At 40.7% G+C, this 22,097-nt stretch overlaps 2 protein-coding genes across 3 annotated transcripts; one reads left to right on the forward strand and one right to left on the reverse strand.

Annotated features, from left to right (window-relative positions):
* The first annotated feature begins 1,636 nt into the window (after positions 1-1,636).
* Positions 1,637-21,556, forward strand: LOC109631331 (GRIP and coiled-coil domain-containing protein 2). Of its 2 annotated transcripts, none has more exons than XM_020090017.2 (24): positions 1,637-1,854; positions 2,560-2,625; positions 2,895-2,979; positions 3,076-3,155; positions 3,340-3,444; positions 3,581-4,085; positions 4,458-6,283; positions 6,936-6,987; positions 7,158-7,258; positions 7,403-7,501; positions 8,323-8,442; positions 9,425-9,589; positions 9,847-9,951; positions 10,591-10,753; positions 11,661-11,761; positions 12,039-12,116; positions 12,199-12,336; positions 13,025-13,146; positions 14,769-14,945; positions 15,209-15,417; positions 16,576-16,791; positions 17,108-17,247; positions 19,489-19,690; positions 19,927-21,556. In XM_020090017.2, exons 1-24 carry the CDS (start codon positions 1,849-1,851, stop codon positions 19,998-20,000), a joined length of 4,935 nt encoding a protein of 1,644 aa, XP_019945576.2. In that variant the 5' UTR covers positions 1,637-1,848; the 3' UTR covers positions 20,001-21,556. The 2 variants fall into 2 exon arrangements, with proteins under 2 accessions (XP_019945576.2, XP_069389730.1); XM_069533629.1 differs by having other exon boundaries at positions 2,563-2,625.
* On the reverse strand, positions 17,675-18,788 carry tmem223 (transmembrane protein 223). Its single transcript, XM_020090016.2, has one exon. It carries the CDS (start codon positions 18,622-18,624, stop codon positions 17,815-17,817), a length of 810 nt encoding a protein of 269 aa, XP_019945575.2. The 5' UTR covers positions 18,625-18,788; the 3' UTR covers positions 17,675-17,814.
* Positions 21,557-22,097: the final 541 nt, after the last annotated feature.

Here is a 22,097-nt window from a genome sequence, read left to right on the forward strand (position 1 = left end):
TTAATTTCTGCCAATAGTTCCCTTTCACCTAAATCTTATACACTGGACCTTCAAAGATTCAGGTTTTATACACAGAAAAGTAAAACAACAATAGATCTCCTTCCACCCAGATAATCTGAAAATGTAATTTATTGTCCAAATAACATTATTATTGACATTACTATGAAGTAAAAAAAACCACAATTGTTAGTAGTTCACTAAATGCTTCTTCCAAATCAAGCATTAACAGATATTACACTGTCTCGAGGACATGACTGGTTGATAAGAAGTTATTTAGACCACTAGAGGTTTTAAATACGAAAAAAATGTAATCTGTGGAAAAGAGATCTTACAAATCACATTTATATTCTAAAATTGAAAACCCAATTTAAGGAGGATTTATTCTCCTATTTGTTTAACTGTTGTCCAACTGTTCAACTTTCATTGTCTGAATTCTGCCTTTAAAGTACAATACATAAACCAAAACATAACAGCATCTTGGTTAAGGGAAATTTTGCATAAAAATAAAAGTTACAAATTGAATTACATTCAAATTACTTCTTATCTCCATTAAGGCAAAAAAATATTTTCTATTAAATATATAGAAAACATTGTATTATTCTCAGAATGAAGAAAAAGCTTTCCATCCTGTTTATGATGTGTACTCATTTCAAGTCACACTTTAATTTATAGCAACTCAAATGTCATAATATGATTAAATGTTACACATCTAATACTGAATTACTGGATATGTCCTAAGGCTATTGAAGGCACTTTATTTAGTATTTATCTTTCACTCACTCGATACTAAAATCTGGTTTGAGCTCATGTCTCGAGTTTGAAGTCTTCATTTGATTTATTCCTTTTAACTCTGCAACACAGGCTGGAGGTGATGCTCACACAGTGTGTGTTAATATGTTTTTCCTCCCTTGTGGGTGACGATCTTTATTACAGCTGTGTAATAAGGTTCAAGAATATTGTTGTTGTTTAAATGTTACATTTTTATCAGTTTTCTGTTTATATTTTTGTATTATCAGTTTTATTATAACATTTTTGTATCTGACATCAGGACATTTAAATCACGGTATATGCACATATAATATTCCAAAGACATAAGGCTAAGAAAAGGATTCAGATTGTGAATTATCCGGATAACAAAATAATTATCCCAGCAGCAGCCAAAAGAAGATCGGTGAAGCAGTTTTTGTCAATTATGTCCCCAAACTATGGAACACAGCTCAGCCAGCTCACTAGATATTATAAAGAAAGCTTAAACACATCTCTACACCCGAGACTTTACATCGCTTGCACTTGCTCTCTGCTGCACTTTTAATGCACTGTACTATTTTTTTCTGCTTTATATTTATTATGCAATATATTTACTGGTAAGTGCTTTGAACTGTATTAATAATTATAATATTTAATTTGGACTGATTATTTTATTGTGACGGATCTACGTTTATTTACTGTACTGCAATTACCAAGTAGTTTTAAAAATGTCTCGAAACATTCTGCTTTATTCCTATGGTGCTTGTATTTTTATTTCATTTTCTTTTTAATCTTGATTGTAAAGCATCTTGTGCTATACAAATAAAGTGTATTATTACAATTGTTATTATTAACATACCGGTATCCTGTTTGACTTGTGACGTAAATCACACGGACGTCACTTGGTTGACGATTGCGGAAGCAGGTTGCTGCTTGAGCCTGGGTACTCCAAACCAAAACACATGGGACATTATCGTTTTAAATGCACAAGGAATTGGAAATAGGTTTAATTTCGCTTTGACTGTGTTTGTTGAAGTCATATGTTTTTGTGTCTGAGCCTGTCGGACGACTGAGAAGCAGCTGAACAGCCGAACCACGGAGATGGAGGTGAATGCTCACTGTCGAGGGAGTTAGCATTAGCCAGCCTCAGTACAGCATGTAGTGCTAGCATCTAGGAGTTAGCTTCTAATATAATGTAATGCTTCTCCATTTTACCTGTGAATGGACTTTAAGAGTGTAAAACGTCACCAGACGGTTGCCGGTGACGTTATGTGATGTTTACTCAGCGAGCTTTATCCTGAACCTTTACTGGTTTACGTTAAATATCGTCAATGCTCTGAAGTGTTAACCTGTGATCTCACATTCCTCTGGCACATCAGCAGTGTGTTAACCTAACAGCGATACTGTCATTCACTTAGTGAGCTTTTTAAAGCGGCTGTCTTTGCTCTGTCCGTCCTCCAGTATTCATGTGTCAATATTGAAAGTAAGAAAGACAACCCGTTTTACATCCAGAGTTCAAATTAAACCACCCATAACTGATCTGTATGCGCCGAACTGAAACATGGCTCCTGATGAAATAGGAAATGTGTTGTACATTTTTCTATGATCAATGGGTCTTTGATGCCAAGCAGAAACACATCATTTTGAAGGTTTTTCAAAGGAAACACTGTGCTGACTGTCTTAATTCATGAATTAGTTTGTAACTAAGCAGACAAAAACAAACCAGTAATACAGCATACCTGTCAGATTTATTATTCTTTCATCGTTTATTAGTTTAGTTTGTCATTTTCTCCTTTTTCTTCTTTGCTGAAGCAGGATCCTGGTGGCTCCGGAGCGGAGTCTGCGGCTCCATCACCAGCAGGTGCAACCAGGTCAAAGGTACTGATCTTCAACAGGGACAACACCCATCTGTGTTTCAAAAAGGCTACCAAAAATCTGTACTGTTGTCTTAGAGTTGGGCAATAAAACAGTATTAGTAATTATTGCTTTATCATTTTCATCAATAACAATATAATAAAAATCCCCAAATAACTTCAACAACATAATACTGTGACATTTATCATGATGATTATATCGATATGATTTGGTCATATGTCCAGCCCAGTGTTGTCTATATTAATGCCATCTTTTCTACATTGTGTTCTCAGCTGGATAATCTGTCTAAAGATGACCTCATCAAGTTTGCCAAGAAGCAGATGGCTGCCATGCAGAAGATGAAGAGCAGGTGTGGAGGTAAGTTAAAAAATGGTCTTAAATCTGTGTACATTTTTGTTGGCTCTGTGGGTCAGCAGGATGTGACATATATCTTATGACATGATCTTTTATCAGATTTGGAAAAAGAAGTGGAATCCATCAAACAGCAAAACAAAAGCAGCAACAGCAGTTCAGATGACTCAACGCTGATACAGGTTTGGTTGTAGGGCTGCATCTCATCATGTGTGCTTTAAATATTCATATGTTAACATGCTGTTCCTCATCTTCATACTGCATCTTCTGAATCGTGTGTGTGTGTGTGTGTGTGTGTGTGTGTGTGTGTGTGTGTGTGTGTGTGTGTGTGTGTGTGTGTGTGGGTGTGTGTGTGTGATACTGTAGGAGCTGACTGAGAGGATGGATGCCCTGCTGCTGGAGAAGGCAGAAATTCAGCAGAGTCTCTCACTGTCTCGTAAAGAACTTGACAAGACTAAGCAGCAAGCGAAGGTAAAAAAAATGTCTACTATTACTTTGTAGGAAATATGGTATATTCCAGGAGAATGTGTAGTCTACTCATTGATGCATGTATATTTAGAATGAATCAGGATCCTTACAACATCTGTCTGACTGTCTTTTTGTGCAGGATGATCTAGCGAAGCTGCAAGCAGAGCTTGATTGTGTGATAGAGGACCACCAAAGAAATATCAAGACCCTAGAGAGCAGGATAGAGGAATCCAACAACAAACACCAAGAGGAGGTGTCTTTTTTCCAGAAGTTACTGAAAGAGCGAGAAGATAGTGACAGGGAGAGAGATAGTGAAAGGGAGAGGGAGCGCCAAGCTGAACATGCCAGGGCAAAAGAGAGTGCCAAAGAAGTCCGCCGGTGCTTGGAAGTGCAGCTGCAAACCCTTCAAGCTGAACTGGAAGCTACCCATGGAGGAAAAACTCAGGAGATTGCTGAGCTGCAAGAGAGCCACCAAAGGGAGCTGACGAAGGCCCAGCAGGAGGTGGAGAACCTGAAGGAGGAGCTGGCTCAGAAGAGTCTGCAGCATGAGGAGGACATGAGGGCACTGGAGGAGGACTGCGAGATGGAGAGGGACCGTCTCCTGTTGCTCCATGAAGAGTTGACAGAGCAGCTCGCCCTGAAAGGTACAACGGCACTTCATTTCATTTCAAAGTCTAAATTTTACCATTCAATTTAATATAATTTATGTTTAAAGATGTATCTATTGTTTCTTAACTATTAAAACTGTATTATTTAATCACAAGAATTTAATGGAAAAAGTCTCCAAACTATATGGCTATTTCTTAATATTTCACAGGTGAGATGCAATAAGTCTGTCTGTCTCTTCATCCATAAAAATAGATTAAAAAAAACAAACAGATACTGTGTGTCATTGAAAAAACTCACAAACTTATTGCGTGTTGGAAATTATGCTGGTGTTACAGCACCATTTCTGTACATGGTACAAGTAATACGTTTGAAACTTTTTCAATTAGCATGACCTTTATCTTCTCCAGACAGCTATCTGCAGGATGTGCAAGAAGAGGATGAGGAACCTGCTCGGGGTTCAGGGATCGCCAAAATGCTGGCACTGTCTGGCTTAAGTCAGAGTGAGTCAAGCCAAGGTGACGGGGAGGAGACAGAGACTGGCAGACTGAGATCGGCTTTGGAAGACCTCCAAGCCCAGAACACCATGTTGCAGGACGAGCTCACCTTGCTCAGCAATGTGAAGAGCGAGCAGGAAGCAGAGCTGGAGAGGGTCAAGGAGGAGTTCCAGATGGAGAAAGAGGAGATGGAGTTTAAAATCAATGAGTTGCAGTTGACCAGGGAAAGTGCCTCCAATGATGCTGTAGGGAATCTCTATCCAGACCAACAACAGGTCCAAGGAGAATCCAAGGAGTCAGCAGCAAATCCAGAGGAGCAGCAGATGCTGAGGGACCAGTGTGAGGCCTTGACCAGAGACAGAGACTCTGCCCTCACTGAGTGTCAACACATGAGGGGCTTACTTCAAGGTGTAGAGACAGAGCTGGTGGAGAAGACAAAAAATTTTGTTGATCAGTACAACGCCATGAAGGAGCACGGAGCTAATACTCTACAAGAACTCCACGACAAGATCGAATATCTCAGCCAGGAGAGAGATGCACTTCTGGTGAAGGTCGAAGAGGTTACAGAGGAGAACAACACTCTGACTGAGACTGTGGCTCAACAGTTGAAGCCTGGAGGTTCAACAGCTGTAGACCAGGAACTCCCGGCATCCGTAGAAGAACAAACAAGTTTGGTCGGTGAGCTGAAGCAATCTGTGGAGGAGCTAACCAGGCAGAATGAGGAGATCCTCTCTCAAATTCAGATGAAGGAAAACATGACTCAAGACCTTAAAGAGATGGTCACCAGGCTGACTGAGGAGCGAGACAAAATACAATCCCTGCTTCAGATGCAGGAAGAGGAAATGAAGAATCTGAACGATGAGAGAGCAAAAGAATTTGAGAGGCTGCTGGAAGGGAAAGAAAGAGCTGCACTTTTGCTGACAGAGGAGAATGAGAAGGAGCTGAACGGCTTGAAAAAAGAGAAAGAGGATGAAGTGCAACATCTGAATGAGGAGAGGGAAAAGATAGAGGAGAGTCTGAAAGAGGAGGTGAAAAGACGGCAGGAGATAGTTTCTGCTTTAGAGCTGAGTATCAAAGAGCTCGCCACAGAGAAGACTGACCTCCATCAGAAACTGGAAGAGGCCTCCTCGGGGCTCACCAAAGCCCAGGAAGAGAAGGAGTTTCTGTGCTCCAAGCTGGCAGCAGTGGAGGCTCAGCTGGAGCAGGAGATGTCTGAAAAGCATCAGCTAGAGGATAGGTTGAGCTCAGCGACTGAGGAGGCAGAGCAGTCCCGCACCTCCATCGGAGCTATGGAAGAAAATATGAATGAGGTACTAAAAAGTTCCACCGATGAGGTTGAGGAGCTCAGAGTGCGTGTAGATGAGCTGGAAAAGGAGAGGGATCTTTTAAAGACTACTCTAGAACAGGCTCAAGGGGAGCGAAGAGTAGAGGAGGTTCATATGGAGCTCCAGGCCCACATCACAAACCTGGAACAGGAGAGGGACGTGCTGAAAAACAATGTGGTGGAGTTGGTGAATGATAACGAAGGGCTGCAAAAAGACCTGCTGGATATGAAGTCAGTCAGTGAGAAGATAATTGAGGAGAACCAGAAACTACAGGCTCAAGTTTCACTGATGGCTGAAGAGAAAGAAGAAGGGGAAACAGAGGATATAGAGCAAGAAAGAAGAGCTTTCTCTGATCAGCTAACAGAGAAAGACTTGCTCATTTCTCAGTTGAGGAGTGAGATGGCTGCTCTCCAGGTGAGTGATGGGTTGGGTTCCTCTCTGTATCATGTCAGTACACAAAAAACTCTAAATTTGATACGTAAAGTTGTCCAGATTGAATCACAGATCGTAGTCCCAGCTCAGTGCTCATTGTGTTACCACAGTGTGCTTTAAATTTCTAAAGAGACCTGAATATCACACCAGTTTTTCTGATGCCACCATTGGGATTTGCATTGGATTTGCAACATTATAAATAATACTTCATTGCATATATTTTAATATCTTTGAGTTTTTTCTCAGAAGAAAGAAAATATATTTTTGATAAATTTGCTATTTGGAAAAAAATTTATTGCCCACTCTGAGACCCAACTGCAATACCACCAGTGGACAGCAGCTCACACTTTGGAAATCACTGTTGTAGACTAAAGTCCCGTCTTGATTAACTGACAAAATTACATGTATGTTTTAATGACTGATCACTCAAGTGTTTCTCACAATCCTTAATTAAAATGAAACATTGTATATTTTGGGGGTTGTTCTTCTCTCATGGGAGTGAGTAAAATAATTTACTGTTCACAGCTTGACAGTTACAAACAATACTTTCTTTAAAAAAAAATGGTGCAATTAATATGTTTTTCTTTTTCCTGTTTATGAACTCTCCTATTTTCTTCTACTATCACTTTCTCAGGAGTCTGCTTCTTCTAAGGAAACTCTAGACAATGAGATCACACACAAAATAGGTATGAAGGTGACACATGTTCATGTTAATGAGTAGAAAAGCTAATATCTCAAATTGCACATTATTTTATTTTTCATCTTAGTTTCCCTGTTTATTGGAGCAGGTAAGAAATTATTGATTTGAATCCCAGAATGTAAATAAGAACTTTTATATAATTTATGTTCCCTTCAGCGATCCTGGAGAAAGAGAAGAAAGAAAAGGACGAGAGGATGAACAAAATCAAGGCAGTCGCTGTCAAAGCGAAAAAAGAGTTGGACATCAGTAAGAAAGAGGTAGAGTGAAGAATGAGATTTCTCTTGACATAAATGTTTGTCCTCCCTTATTTGACATTTATAGATATATTGTCCCCTCAGTGGTCAGACTGGTGATTGTGAAAATCTAAGTCTATCATTTACTTGATTTATTTTTTTTTGCAGATTGCAAACCTTAATGAGACAGTGGAATCACTGAAAGCAGAGAGGGAGAAAGTGAGCAGCTCTATGAAAGATATCATCCACGGTGCTGAAGGCTACAAGGTAGAAGTGGATGATTGAGGATGTTTCTGTTACTCTCTATTTTACCAAAACATTGAACTAAAAGTTAAGCTTACTTTAACATAATCCTTACAGCAAGAAGGTTCTTGTTTCGAATCCCAGTTTTACTCTTGTTTTCCTTATGTCTGTGGGTTTTATCTGGGTTCTCCAGCCTCCTCCCACAATCCAAAGATATGCAGCTTGAGGTTAAGTTCATTGAAGAAATTGACCATAGGTACGATTGAGAGTGCCGCTCACACATCCAGTGTACCCTGGGCATTACAGGATAAGCGATACAGATAATGGATGAATCGATGGCTGGATGTATTAGGGAGGTGTGTTAATATTTAATTTGTAAATAAATAGATCACCCATAAAGTTGTAATGGAGTAAACATTATCCTTTGCCTTATTCTAATCTGTCTATTTGGTTGATTAAAGATTGCAAAATCAAATGTTGTTCAATTTGATGGCATTTTAAATTATAAGATTTTCTTAAAATATAACTTGACCCCAAAATAAAATGGACACTGTTCCTCATTAATCATTTGCTTGATTGTATTAATCCCTAATATGTTCCTAAATGGCAAATGGAAGGGTTTTGTCTTCAAAAAGAGACTTTGTGTGCGATGTCACCCCCAGTGGTTTTCATAATCAGTCCCCAGACTGCTCTGTGCTTTATGGCTTAGTCTCCATTAAGGAAGAAACCACTCTGTTGTGTCTAATGAGAGTTTTTCCTCATCCACACTCAAATGTAAAGGCTGCTGATATTTTAGATTCATAGTGTTTACCTTCGCTGAGCTGTGTGTGTGTGCTTGTGTGTAGAATCTGCAGATAGATTACGACAAGCAAACAGAGCAACTGGATAAGGAGAGAGAGAAGGTGGAGGCGGCAGAGAGACAAATTGCAGAGCTGACCAAACGACTCAGCAGTGCTGTCACACAGGTAACACACACTCAATCACACACACCAGTAACAAACATAGAAAGTGCTCTCGCCCACCGGTAAATCCAAGCAGTGCCACTTTGTCCAGCAATACATCTCTCCAATACGTCTCGCATAACTCTGTTTTTATTTGATTTACAGTGAGTCATTTTAGCTAGCGACACTTTACCCAGCTATGCTTGACAGCGCGGCACCCACAAATAGCTCATCAGACGTGACTGGGTGAGCTGGAGAGAAATAGTGTTTATATATCCTCCTCTCCTCCAGCTCATAACTGTCTCCCGTGAGAGAACAACAGACAGGTAAATGGAGCGGAGTATAGTTTCCATCTGCCACGTGCAAGTGCAACACCATTTTCTCAGACACAGGTTTATTCTTGTGTGCACTCATGGGTCTCTGGGGGGGTGGGCAGAGTAGAAGCTAGTCAGGGATCCCACAGTATGTCTGGACATCTCTGTTTACCAATCATAGTTTCAGTGTTTGGCTGACAGATGATGGGAGGTGGCTGCTGCTGCTGCTGGTTCAGTGTTCCTTGCACAAACAGCCCACAGAGGCTGCCGCTGTCAGATTTGCATGAATGGTTTTCAGTATGTGCATTTTCAGATAAAAACCGTGCATCTGCGAGAGGTAACATTTTATAATTTTTCATTTGTCATTGTGACATCCAATTTATGGCGCTTCTAACTCACGACAGACGTAAAAAGTGGAATTTATTTCTTACTGCATGCTGTTGCACCCTTCTTCTGAACGCTGCAGAGAAAGTCTGGACCCCACTGTGTGGACACTGTCCAGAAAATGTCTGAAAATGGCCTAAGTTTACTTAAAGTGGTTTAAGTTGAACTTAAAGAGTAAAACCTTCTGAATACCAATCTCTTTTAATTTGACAAATTATCGAAAGATCACATCCTCTGTATTGTGAACTTGTGTGAAGTAAGTTTGTCACCTGACAGTAACTGTAATCTGGAATGTCTATGTGTTACAGCACGAGATGCTGAGCAGTGAGAAAGAGGACCTGTTGGCTGGTGGGGAGACCATCAGGAGCACAGTGAGGCAGCTGGAGGCCCAGAACCAGGAACTACAAAGACAGTCAGCCAGTCTTGACAAAGACCTGCTGGCTGAAAGAGCCATGAAAGAACAGAAGATTAAGGTAAACATAAAGAGCCATGGATTCACCCTTTTAATGTTATGTACTTATTGGCTTTTGTTACCTTTTGTTTTGTATTTTTGCTCATCTTTTATCTCATAACAGTTACACATGCTGTAGTTAAAACTAGACAAACATAATTAAGTTTCTTTTTACAAATTCTTTAAGGGTCTTCATATCATGATTCATTCATTTAATTTTATGAAATCAACAGAAACTACCCCCCACACACACCCCTCTTTGTTTGCTTGTCACTGCAGGACTTGTCATCTGCCGTCAAGGAGGTAGAAGAGCTGACAGCCCAGCTCCACAAGCTGCAGCAGCAGTCTCAGCAGACTGCTCAGGAGCTGGAGCAGCTACGCAAGGTACACACACACATAAACACAATAACACACAAAATGCTTCTCAGACACTAGTGTGTCTCAGAGGGCCTGTCCACTCAAGCGACTGGACTGGTGATGGCCGGCCTGCAGCTACAGCAGCACCTTTCAGAGAGAAAGGGAACTTTTCTCCCCCACAGCACAGGCACTGCTGTGGCCTTTCCATTAGTGGAGACCTACATAGTACAGCAGTGTACACAAAAGCTGCCTGCAGGTCTGACTTGGTTGACATATGACAATATGTCCAGATTTTTTTAGAATAGCTCAATAAACATGTTGTTTTTGAGGTTGGGTTAGGTTGATGCTAAAAATGGCTTTTGAGAGTAAAGACATTCAAGAAAGAATAACAAACACTGTTACTATTAAGATCCCAGAATGTTTGTTTTTAAATAGTAGTGATAAGGATACACATATTCTGTAGTTTTACAAATTCTAGCCCTGTATTTCATGCAGTGTAAAAAATTCAATTGAATTTGGAATAAGTAGTCCTTTATTTAAAATTAGTTCTAATACAAGACCATATCTTGTTTTTCCTAAAGTTTGAGATAAATTATTTGACTGACAGCAAGATAAGGTTTTAGCTTTGTTCCCTCTGTTGATGTGGTACATTGACTCTGCCTCTAGGAAGCGCAGCAGAACTCATTGCTGGACATGGAGATGGCCGACTATGAGCGTCTGGTGAAAGACCTCAACGCCAAAATCTCAGAGAAGGATGAGTGTGCTGAGGGGTTTAAGAGTCAGATAAACGCACTCTCCCAGAAGGAGGACACACTCAAGCAGGAACTCGGTATGGACACGTTCACACTCACTTACTGACGCTCTAATTGACCCCTCCACAATTTCTTTATGTTGAGTAGTGTAATTATGTTGGAATCACATGATAATTCAAAGTTGCCAGTTTTAATCACATTGTTGTGTCACAGCATGATGCCACATTAAATTCACTCATTATCTTCTCACCACTATGCCGATGGAGTGGTGAGAAAAGTGTTTGAGTCAACAAAACACTTTTGGAGTCTAAGGGGTAAACAGTGTTGCAGCCAAATCCAATACAATACAATTGAAGTAAATGGGACCCCAACGGAAAAACAGAACATGCCTCCATACTGCTTGTGTGGTGTCAAGCAAGTGCCCGGAAGCACCAACATTCATATTCGACTCGTAACTGCAAAATTTACACCATGTTTTAAACCTAAAAGTCCCTTGATATTCTCCTCGGGGGTGTGTTCACATTCTCACTGACACACCAGAAAACCACACACACTGCACACGCTGTCGTCCAACGGCTGTGACTGAGGGGTAGAGCGGTCGTCCAGAAGGTTGGCGGCGGTGAATTTTCATTTTTCTGAACTACCCCTTTTTTGTTTTGTTGTTGATCAGAACTTAAACCAAACCTGTGAAATCCTGTCCATTTCTTCATCATGACAAATATATGTATACTGCAGGTTTTAGGAACACAAGTCTACAGTCACTGATGGCTAACATCCATTATTCCTGCAGAACTCTTAATGATTTGCTTTTTACCATGTAACCACTGTTGCTCCACACTGTCAATCTGCATAATGAAGGCAAAATACTGAAAGAATGGCTAAATAAAAAGTCTCCAGAATGAATTGTTAACCTTAAATCATTTCATGTGTTTGTCTATGTACATGCATTTGTGTTTGCTCATGTGCCTGTGCATCTGTCTCCAGAGTCTTTGAAGTCCCAGCTGGACCAGGGGGAGGAGAAGACCTCCAAGATTAAACAGATGCTGGTGAAGACCAAGAAGGACTTGGCTGATGCCAAGAAACAGGTGTGTGTGTGTGTGTGTGTGTTTGTCTGCGTCTGCGTGTGAGCGTATGCGCGTTTCTGTGTGTCCCACTGGATTTCCTAGAACTGTGTGTAACGTCACTGCCTGATAAATGTAAATTGGGTTGTGCTACCATATGTGGGCATGATTGCGAGGAGGGCCTTGAAGATGTTGGGAATAGTTGATCATTTGTGGGTGTGTTGCCATGTTTAAGTATACGGGTGTATGCATTTAATCTTTTACTGTGTGTGTCTCACTTTGCTTGTCTGTGTGTGTACAGGAGAGCTCCCTCATGATGCAGCAGGCCTCTCTGACAGGAGAGCTGGAAGCGAACCAACAGCAGCTAGAAAGCTTCAAGGTAACACCAGCAGCTACAACCAGCATTAACTTCTACATTTTAACACAGGAAGTGTATATTAAAGTGTGTGTATCACAATTAGATCGAGGTGTGCGGGCTGACGGCAGATTGCCATCGTCTGCAGGAGCAGCTCAGGTCTACACTGGAACAGCAACAAAGAACCTGCAGCTCCCTGCAGCAACGCATCAACAGCCTGCAGCAAGAGAGAGACGATGCTAAGGTTTATTTTTAACTACTTGTTCAGGGTTAACTCACCTTCTCTTTAATTTACAATAACATTAAACAGAGTAATGCAGGAACTTTGAAAATTTGAAAGGTAAAACCAGTGGGGTTTTTTGCTGGTGGAATGAATCAAATCATCAGTTATCACAATTGTTTTTGTCAATTAAGTTTCTGACTGATCTATTAGTCAGCTACTTGTTTCAGCACTAGTGTGGTGTGACTGGACAAAGAGCCGCAATACATGTCATTGTAAATTGCTCATATTATTTACAGGATACATCTGCAACAGTTACGAAATGCATAAAAGTTTATTGCCCACTAACTACACATTTCTGTTACATGGCTTTAGTGACTACATTTTATTCAGCTGAGGTGTTTTTCCCAGACATTGGTTCATTGTGCAAGTACAGTGAACCTGACTGCAGCAGACTGAGAGTTTTGACGAGGGACCATTGGAAACATCATCAGTGGGAAAACCAGTTTACTGGATTTTTTCTCAGCAAGTCAAAAAAATACCAAGGCCATTGAGATCAATGGTCTGACAGAAATGACAGAAATCTGCTCATCTCTTACAGTCTGTCCATCTGCTCTCAGTTTTATTTCCCTGTGAGAGAAAAGAAAAGATGAATTTACATTTAACATGTGCTGTTATTTACTGTATATCTCTGCTTTATCTTGGATTCAAGGCTGAGCTTGCGGTGACGACAGGCGAGTTTGAGAGCTACAAGGTGCGAGTTCACAATGTGCTCAAACAGCAGAAGAGCAAAACCAATTCTCAGGGCGAAGGAGACTCTGGCAAACTAGAGAGGTAAGAACAACACCTAATGCATTGTGAGTGTTCAGTGAATGTTATCTGCAGAGTACAGTGGAATGGCTCTGTACTCCAGCATATTGCAAATTCAAGATCAGCCTTTTAATTCAATTTTTATTTACTGAGTTATATACTTGTACATCTTAGAAAGTTTCACTGGTATATCCTTTTATTTCTTTATTTTCTCTGGATTGTTTTCCTTTTAATACCTCACTCTTTATCTCTTACTTCAGTTGTCTTACTTAACTTCAAAACATTCAGTTTCTTTCAGCATTTTAATGTTCTATCTTTATTGTTTTTTTTTTCTTTTGTATTATTTTATCTATATCTTTGTTTACCTGCCTTTGGTGTGTCCTCATTGCAAATTTATGAGATTTACACCAGTGTTTCCCCAGTTCCTGTTATTATTATTTTGCTGTAATTATGGGTGGGGTGTGTGATATGGTTTTTAATACTTTCATTCTATAAAGAACTGAAGGTTTTATTATTTGCATAAAATGTGCTGTACAAATAAAGTCTTAATTAGTGTGTGCACAGTAGAGGAATTATAACATTGTCATTGTGCTGCTGCACTGTTCAAAATTGGCTTTAGAGTATTTGTCCACAAGGCATTGGGTATGACACCCTCAAACATGTCATGTGACATCACAATAGCCTTCACAATACACATCTAGCTGCTAGTTTGTCACACCCCCTAAACTTCACCTAAGCCAGGTAAAGTAAAAGCGGATACCAATATTTCCTAGACACGTTGGAAGCAGTCAACCAATAACGCAAGAGAGGGCATGCTGGCCAATTAGCACAGACTACGTTTTATAGGGAGGGCGCCTTAAAAGACAGGAGATAACACCAAGTGTCTCAGACAGAGGCTGAAAAGAAAAGCTGCAGCAATGGACAGTGGTCTCTTTTTGAACATTAGAGCATATCAAATTACATTCTTACCCTGAATACAAAGTTGTCTATAGTTGTCTGTTGCACATATCTATTTTTTGGCTGTGCAAAACATCAAAACCTACTGACATGTTCACAGGAAGGCAAGTACTTAATGCAGATTTTTTTTACCCAAAAAATAATGATTACTTACACTGCAATTGACTAAAAAAGTCAATGCAAGGATCCGCTCTGATAACATAACTTGGTCTTTAAGTAAGATCTATACAGAGGGTGGCAAAATACAACAGAGAGAAAGAATTTGATTATGTAATAAAATTACATGAAAAAGCTAAATAGACCACATTGAACACTGATTTTGTAGTTTGTCAGTTGTTTACAGTCAACACTGTAAAGCTGTTTTCAGAAAGAATTGGCTACATAGTTTACACGCAGTTTGTCTTTCACCAAATACAATGCAGCAAGAGCTTCTCTGCACATCTCTTACTTTTTTGTGTCTGTCGCTTGTTAGCAGAACAAACCCCCCTCCCGCTCACTCGTGGTGAATCCAGCGGGGGAACCTTATGGACGTTTTACTAGAGGGCCAGGCGGAGCGTCTCACTCTGACTTTTTTGCGTTCAAAGATGTACCTCCTCCATAGAAAATAAGAAGGAACTGCAGAGTTCCATGCATGTTTGAAAGCAGTTTAAGAGTGTGTCAGTGTAATGAATGCGATGTGTTTCCCACAGGGAGCAGTTCTCCTCTCAGGTTGATCAGCTGAAGTCCAGGCTGGCAGAAAATCAGCAGAGCCTCCAGAGCAGCACAGCAGAGCTGCAGCAGCTCCAGACTGAACACGACACTCTTCTTGAGAGACACAATAAAATCCTTCAGGAAACTGTGAGCAAGGAGGCAGAACTCCGCGAGAGGTGAGCTTGACTTGAACTTGTCTGGAATTTATACTATGTTGCTGTTCATATATCCCTGTTTTTGTTTGTGTGTTCTTCATTCTGACTCCTTAGATGTGATATTCAATCATTAGACATAGGCATACATTCTGTCTTCACACCTGATGAGGCCTGACAAACAGCCGTCACTCATCGGTCCTTTCCTGTTTTACGCCAGTCCTGCTTATTCTCCACGAACCTACACGTCTTCCTTCAATTCCCCCTTGCTCTGTCTCCACCTCCAGGCTGCTGTCAGTGCAGTCGGAGAACATGTCACTGCGCTCAGACCTGTCCCAGGCTCAGAGTGACCTGTTGTCTCAGGTGGAGGCCCAGCGGCAGACGTACAGGGAGCAGCTGAGGAGGCTGCAGGATGACCACCGAGCCACTGTAGAGACACTGCAAAGCCAGCTGACCCGTGTTGAGGAGCAACTCTTCACACTGCAGAGCCAGAACAGTAAGCATCCATGCAAATTACAAACTTGTAATTTTGTTCTATTTAAATGTATCAGTAGCTGAAGAGAGTAGTTGAAAAGGGTAAATATATTACCAAACATAAGAATCAAAAAGTAACTGCAGCTCAAACATAGAGAAGAAGGAGTGAATGAGTGGTATCGTATTGGTCTGTTCTATGAGGAGAACATAGGACGGATGGGTGTCTTGGTCTTTCAATGGAGCAATGCTGGAAACACATTTGTCACCTCCCACACAGCTGCCCTCTGGAGTCAAACAGCAAATACACGTAGTAATGACTAGAAAAGGTGTGTGTGTGTGTGTGTGTGTGTGTGTGTGTGTGTGTGTGTGTGTGTGTGTGTGTGTGTGTGTGTGTGTGTGTGTGTGTGTTTCCTCTGTCACATCAGTGTGGCCAGGTGTTGCTGAGGCTTCTCAGCTCTGTTCCCGCCTCTCAGTGTGGCAAACCACTCACTGTGGCATCTGGAGAGACTCATCATTAGTGGCTCACAGATGCAAGCCAGTATTCGTGTGATACACTGTATAAAGATCCAATATCAGCCACAACTGAAGGTCACATATTAGCTTTTTTACCACTTTATTGGGATTGAAATAGCAGTTACAATGTGTAAGGTTCACATCTGTGTGTTTTTCTGGGGCTATTGAAGTTTTTACTGTTCTTCACCTGAAACTGCTTTTAACTTAGAATGAGCCATTTGCATCCTCATTGGGAGCGGGTCCTTTCCCACAGAGTCCGCTATGTTCTCGGTTCAATTCCAGGTTCATTAATCACCATCTTCTCTTTTGTGCACCCACTCTCTCAATCGCCCCATCCGTCCCTCTCCCTTTCTCTTCCCACTTGTCATTGTTTATGCCAACTCTGGTTTAAACAGGAATGTGTCTGGTGCCCCCTCATGTCACAAAGCAGTAGGACAATGTCTCACACATTAATGTGAATCTAAGTGGAAATGATAGAAAAATGTTTTACATACTATGGAGGCTCTTTGAGATAATATCTATGATCTAAGCTGTTTTGAATAAATATATATATATATATATTTTAATTTTCTGTTGTTTGTTAACCTCATCCTCTTCTTTTTATCGCATATGTATGAATCTGATTTGTTCTACAAACCTCACCCACCTCCCCCTCTTTCTGGTGCAGTGTCGGTCCAGTCCAGTCGTAAGTCTCTGGCCTCAGACCCTCAACGCAGAAACACAGATCAAAACCATGTAGGGCTGGTGGCTCTAAGCGACCTTCAGTCTACGGCCAGGGAAGAGGGCGAGGGTATGGAGATGACTGAAAGTGAGAGCCCTTCTCCTGCACTTACACCCCTCCCCTCTCTGGAGCAGCTCCTCATGTCTCCGGATCCCAAACAAGGTGATGAGATGCGCCTTAATATTTACTCCGTATATAAATAGATGTCTGTCTCACAAGTTCCAGATTCATTCTGTGTCCCAAACCTGGCAAATTAGAAACAACAGTCATCCTGTTTGTGTCAAGAAATGCAAATTCAGAAAGAGGTTCTACTTCACTATACACCGGAGGAAGTGATATTCATCAACTTGATTTGTGTGATCATCCACATTACATAAGAATTAAGACATTACTACATGAGCTACATACTTAGCTTCTACGCCCGCAAACTCTTCATACCACGATCTTAACCTGTGTGTGTATTTGTTTTCATCTCTAGAGCCATTTGTGTGGACAGTGGACCCTACCAAAGAAGAGCTAAGTCAAAAGCTGACCACAGCCACACGCAGCATGGAGCATATGAACAGCCTGCTGCATGAAACCGAGGCCACCAACGCTGCACTCATGGAGCAGATCACTGTATGTACACACACAGACACACACACAGGAAGCGCAAAAACAATCAGTCTACTCTTGCAACAGTTTGTTCAAACAGTTAATTTAACTGGATTTAATTTGCAATTACACACACTGCTCATTTTAAGTATTTTTAAAGATGAAATACCTTTCAGACTTTTCATAAATTCTTTTCATGAATATACTATTTGAAAATCCATGTGTCCATATTGACTGTGACTGGGTTGACTAACAATTATTTTAATTCTGTCTTTACTTAAATATCACATGAGAGCAGAAATCCACCAAGTCCTTACAATAGGGAAACTGGAATGTTTGATTTAACTGCTTGAAGAATGATTAAATAACTTATTTCATTGATCAATTATGCAATGTGTTGCCTCAGCTCTAAAGAGTGTTAATAGATAACTCAAGTCATAGTAGAGATGAATAAACTTGTAGTCTTGCACATTTTATTTATTTTCATGCTGAGAAACAATCAAACAGAAGCTGGGATACCATAGTTGTGTCAAATTAGATTTGTTGATCAGTCTTCCATTGGTTTTTTATTTTTGGGTGCCCAACACCAAATTAAACATGCCGGAATGCCCCGACAGTGATATCAAACAGCCTAGCGTTGTTCAGGGTCCCCTCTTTGTCCAGGAGGAAGTAGAGCTTGTGTCCTTTGACCCTGAGGGGGATAAATGAGGGGGACTGCTGCCTGTGAGTGTGACAGGCCACCTCGGACAGTGGGACAGTTGTTCTCCAGCCATGACTTGCACCTAAAGGTGACTGCGTACAGACTGTCACCATCCTCCCGCCTTGATGTAAGACCACCTTGCTCACAGAGCGACGGCAAAACAAAGCCCCGAGCCCGACGATCCCTGCACCGATTGCCAGACATCCCAGCGTGAAGCCGTACCTCCAGGTGTTTGACCCCAGGTTCATCTCAAAACTCCACATCCCAGCCAGCCCGGTGGTGGTGGTGGGCGCCTTGGCTTTCCCTTTCTCTGCAGTGCCCCCTGTGTTCCTGAGCCCAGTGTAGGCTAAATGAGCCAGGCAGGTCCAGAAAATAAACTGACCCCCGCAGAAGATGGAGAGGAGCCGGAAGAAGCGGGTCCGGTCATGCTGGAACAGGATGACGTCTTTGGAGGGCTGGGTGGAGGTGGAGAGGCTGCGGCGGGCTGTCAGCTGCCTGTGAGCGGCGTGGCGGCTCGACTGGACCGATGTCCCCCTGGGCAGGCCCGGTATACATGAGACCCGGGGAGACAGGCCGCTGCTCGGGGAAGGCTGAGCCGAAATGGACGCGTTTCTACAGGCTGACACTGTGTGCCGGATGTTAACGAGTCGGAGCTGCCTGGAGTAAAACTCCAACACTCCACACAGACGCTCTAGACCCATCTCTCCCGATATGTTTTAACTTGACACTCAGATAACTCACAAGCAGTGAACGTTCACCGTTTATCGTTGTCATTGAGATCTTTTTAATGCGTCTGTTCCAACACACCGCGCAGCTCTGTCCTAGAGAGCGCCGCCATGTTTGTTATGCGTGACGTATGATGTCACACTACGGTAAGTAGAGGAGGTCAAAATTACTCATCCCTGTAGAAAGGAGCAACGCGATAACTTTATTTCAAACAAACGCTTCACACTGATTTTATGACTATTCACGAATATGTTTTCATCCTATTAAACATTATAAGTGCTTTATAAAAATCTTATGTCTAGAACCTTTCAAAACACAGTATCTGTGTTACAAGTTAAAAATGAAGGATTCAATGCAAACAAATGGAAACAGCAGTCAACAACACAGCATTAGACAAAATGACAGCAACAAATCTAGCACATGAGAAGACATTACAAATAAAATGATACATTTTTATTAAAAATAACAGATAAGATCAAAGCTGTGATTAAAAATAAAATGTTTAAGATAAATTTAGACCCCTGAAATCCTGAGAAAAAAGACTTTAAGAGGGATTTAAAGTAGGATAAGGAGTCGCCAAAAGGATCAAAGTTGGGGCCCTGACAATAAATGTATTGTTACATATTTTAAAAAATGAATTATAATATCACCTTTTACTTGACTTGTCCTGATGAAATGTAGATATTTTTTTTTTCTATAAAAAAGGCACATGCTTGTTTTGCACAAGCACATACATATCCTTAATGATGAGTGAGGACCATTCTTTCCATGCTAGTAAGAGAGATGCAGGTATGGGGATTTTGTTCTAATTCATTTTGCCGGTATTTTTCACCTGCTAGTTGTTGAAGAGTGAAGTGCGTCGTCTAGAACGTAACCAGGAGAGGGAGAAGAGTGTGGCCAACCTGGAGTATCTGAAGAATGTCCTGCTGCAATTCATCTTCCTGCGATCTGGCAGTGAGAGGCAGGCACTGCTGCCCGTTATTCATACCATGCTGCAGCTCAGTCCAGAGGAGAAAAGCAAACTGGCTGCCATTGCACAAGGTACAGTATGTACAATATGAAAGTTAGAATTTAATTGGAACATACTCATAGATTAATATGTTAAGTACACACATAAAATACATCAATATTTGCATTACATTTATAGACGCATACATCATCTTCTTGTCAATTAAAACAACTTCCTGTTTGTTAATGTTCATCTCCAGAGGTTTAAGTACCATAGTATTGAGCTTTCAGAATTTCTCACCTGATGTTCTCTGCTCTCTTTTGTGAAGGTGAGGAGGAAGGGTCTGGTGCTCGGGGCTCGGGCTGGACCTCCTATCTCCACAGCTGGTCTGGAATCAGATAGACCAGAATCCAAACCAGGTCAACAATGGGAACATTTGGAGCACAGTGCTGATGTTACTGGAACTTTTTCTGTGAAAACCTAAACTCTGCATTCAAAACGGTGGCAAATCAGTGGTTTGATTACTGGGGCATTTAATAATGTTTGGGGACACAATAGAATGGACCAAAGAATGTAGATGAGATTAAACCAAAACATTTAGATGAAGATTTAATAAGCAGTGCAATACATACACCAATCTCTTGTCAATTAATGTTAACTGGGACATGATTTTGTCTTCCATGATTATTGACTTATATTTATAACATTTACTGAACATGGTTACACTTCCTTGAAGTGGAGCTCATAAGGGATTAAAAGGCATCATTATCACAACGACAATATTGTGAATGGGTTTATGTTTATGATGAGCAGCATTGTTTAATACATATGGATGTGCACAGAGGATTTAATCAAGGGGGTGACTGTGAAGTTAATGTCCTAACATCAATATTATACTCAGATGTTTTATTACTTTGCAACAAAGAATTCCATCTAATGGGCAACACATTTTATTTGAAGGGCTTCTAGTGTTATAGCTCTTTTGGGGACAAATAACACACATTTCTTTCAGCTGTTTTTAATGACCCTACCTTTACAGGTTGCCATTTTGAAATTATTTCCACTTTTAGTTGTCGTGTGGAAGGGAATAAAACCCTTTACTGTTCTGTGCTTTGGAAAAAGTCTTAATTATGTGATTTCAGTTAATGAGCTTAAGCATAAATCCATCATAAAATCACTTCATATACAAAGAGGTGCATATCTATCTTTATCAGGTTCACCTGGCCGACATGACTTAGCAATAGCATATTTGCACTTTTTCCGACTGAGTGTGCAGTTAATCAGTTCACTAAAGACTGAAGTCTGAAGCAGTTTAACCTTTCTTTCATTCAACTGCAGTTAATTATATCCAATAGTGATTGTTTGGAATTTTGTTTTGGTTTCTATGTAATTTGTTGTTTGTGGTTGTTAATTAATACCAAACTATTATTTTCATGTGTTCTGTTTTCCATTTTCGGATCCATTTATGGTTTTGTCGGTTGTTGTGCTGCTGTTAAACCTCCAAACTTGAGAGATTGCATCTGAAGTCGGCTGTTTTTGTCAGTCCCTGTGACGTCAAGCACATCCACCCTGCTAAAGTGTCCATGAGCAAGACTCCCAACAAGACTCATGGGTGCTACTATTTACAGTGTCTCATCAAGACTTCCGAACCTCCTGTTGGGATGTTGGAGTGGGACACAACTCCACACAGAGGTCCCACTTCCCCTAAAACACACATCCAAACATGTCTGTTCATCATGTTTCCATTACACAAATACTGAAGTCTTATCATTGATAAAGATAACTGAACTGTTCGCATTCAACTGGCAGCTTTTTTTGTGATTCTTTCAGTGTGAGTGAATGTTTTTATCCCAGGCTTTTATATTTATGAGGGTTAATGTCAGCAGGAGCTACGAGAGAAACGTACCTATAAAATATCTGTATAAGGGTGAATAAAATTTTACTGTATATTAACTGGATTGCTACTGTGTTGAAATCTTAATTTACATAAGGCAACAGCTGGTTTCAAAGCCAGTTCTGTTGTTTTCTGGTTTATTTCTAACTGGAAACAAATAAAATCAGCATGAATGAGAGTTTTACAATGACTCTTTTTGGCTTATTTTCTTTAAAGATTGCTGGACATTTTAATTGTTTTAATTACTCTTGTCATTTCATCTTGTTAAGCACTTCAGTCTCAGTCTTTGTAATCAGATGCATTAGTCTTTATTTCTTACTAGGAATTTCTCTTGTTACTATCACAGTCTGATCTGTCCTGGAGGAGAGAAGGGGGAGTGAGGCCTTTTCCTTTTAAGGAAATAAATGTAGTTTCGGGATCATGACGCAGCCAGCGGAGGAAACAACAAATAATACCTCTCATATCTGCCACTGGAGGAATAAAGGTAAACATATTATTATGCTAATACCTCCCTGAGGAGCAGCACTGTCATCAGGATTATATATTTTCTTTGCAGTTAATTTTATCATCTATTATTATCCTCTTATTTTCTTCCACTGAAGTAA

The sequence above is a fragment of the Paralichthys olivaceus genome, chromosome 10, assembly GCF_024713975.1.
Source record: "Paralichthys olivaceus isolate ysfri-2021 chromosome 10, ASM2471397v2, whole genome shotgun sequence".
Classification (NCBI taxonomy): Eukaryota; Metazoa; Chordata; class Actinopteri; order Pleuronectiformes; family Paralichthyidae; genus Paralichthys; species Paralichthys olivaceus.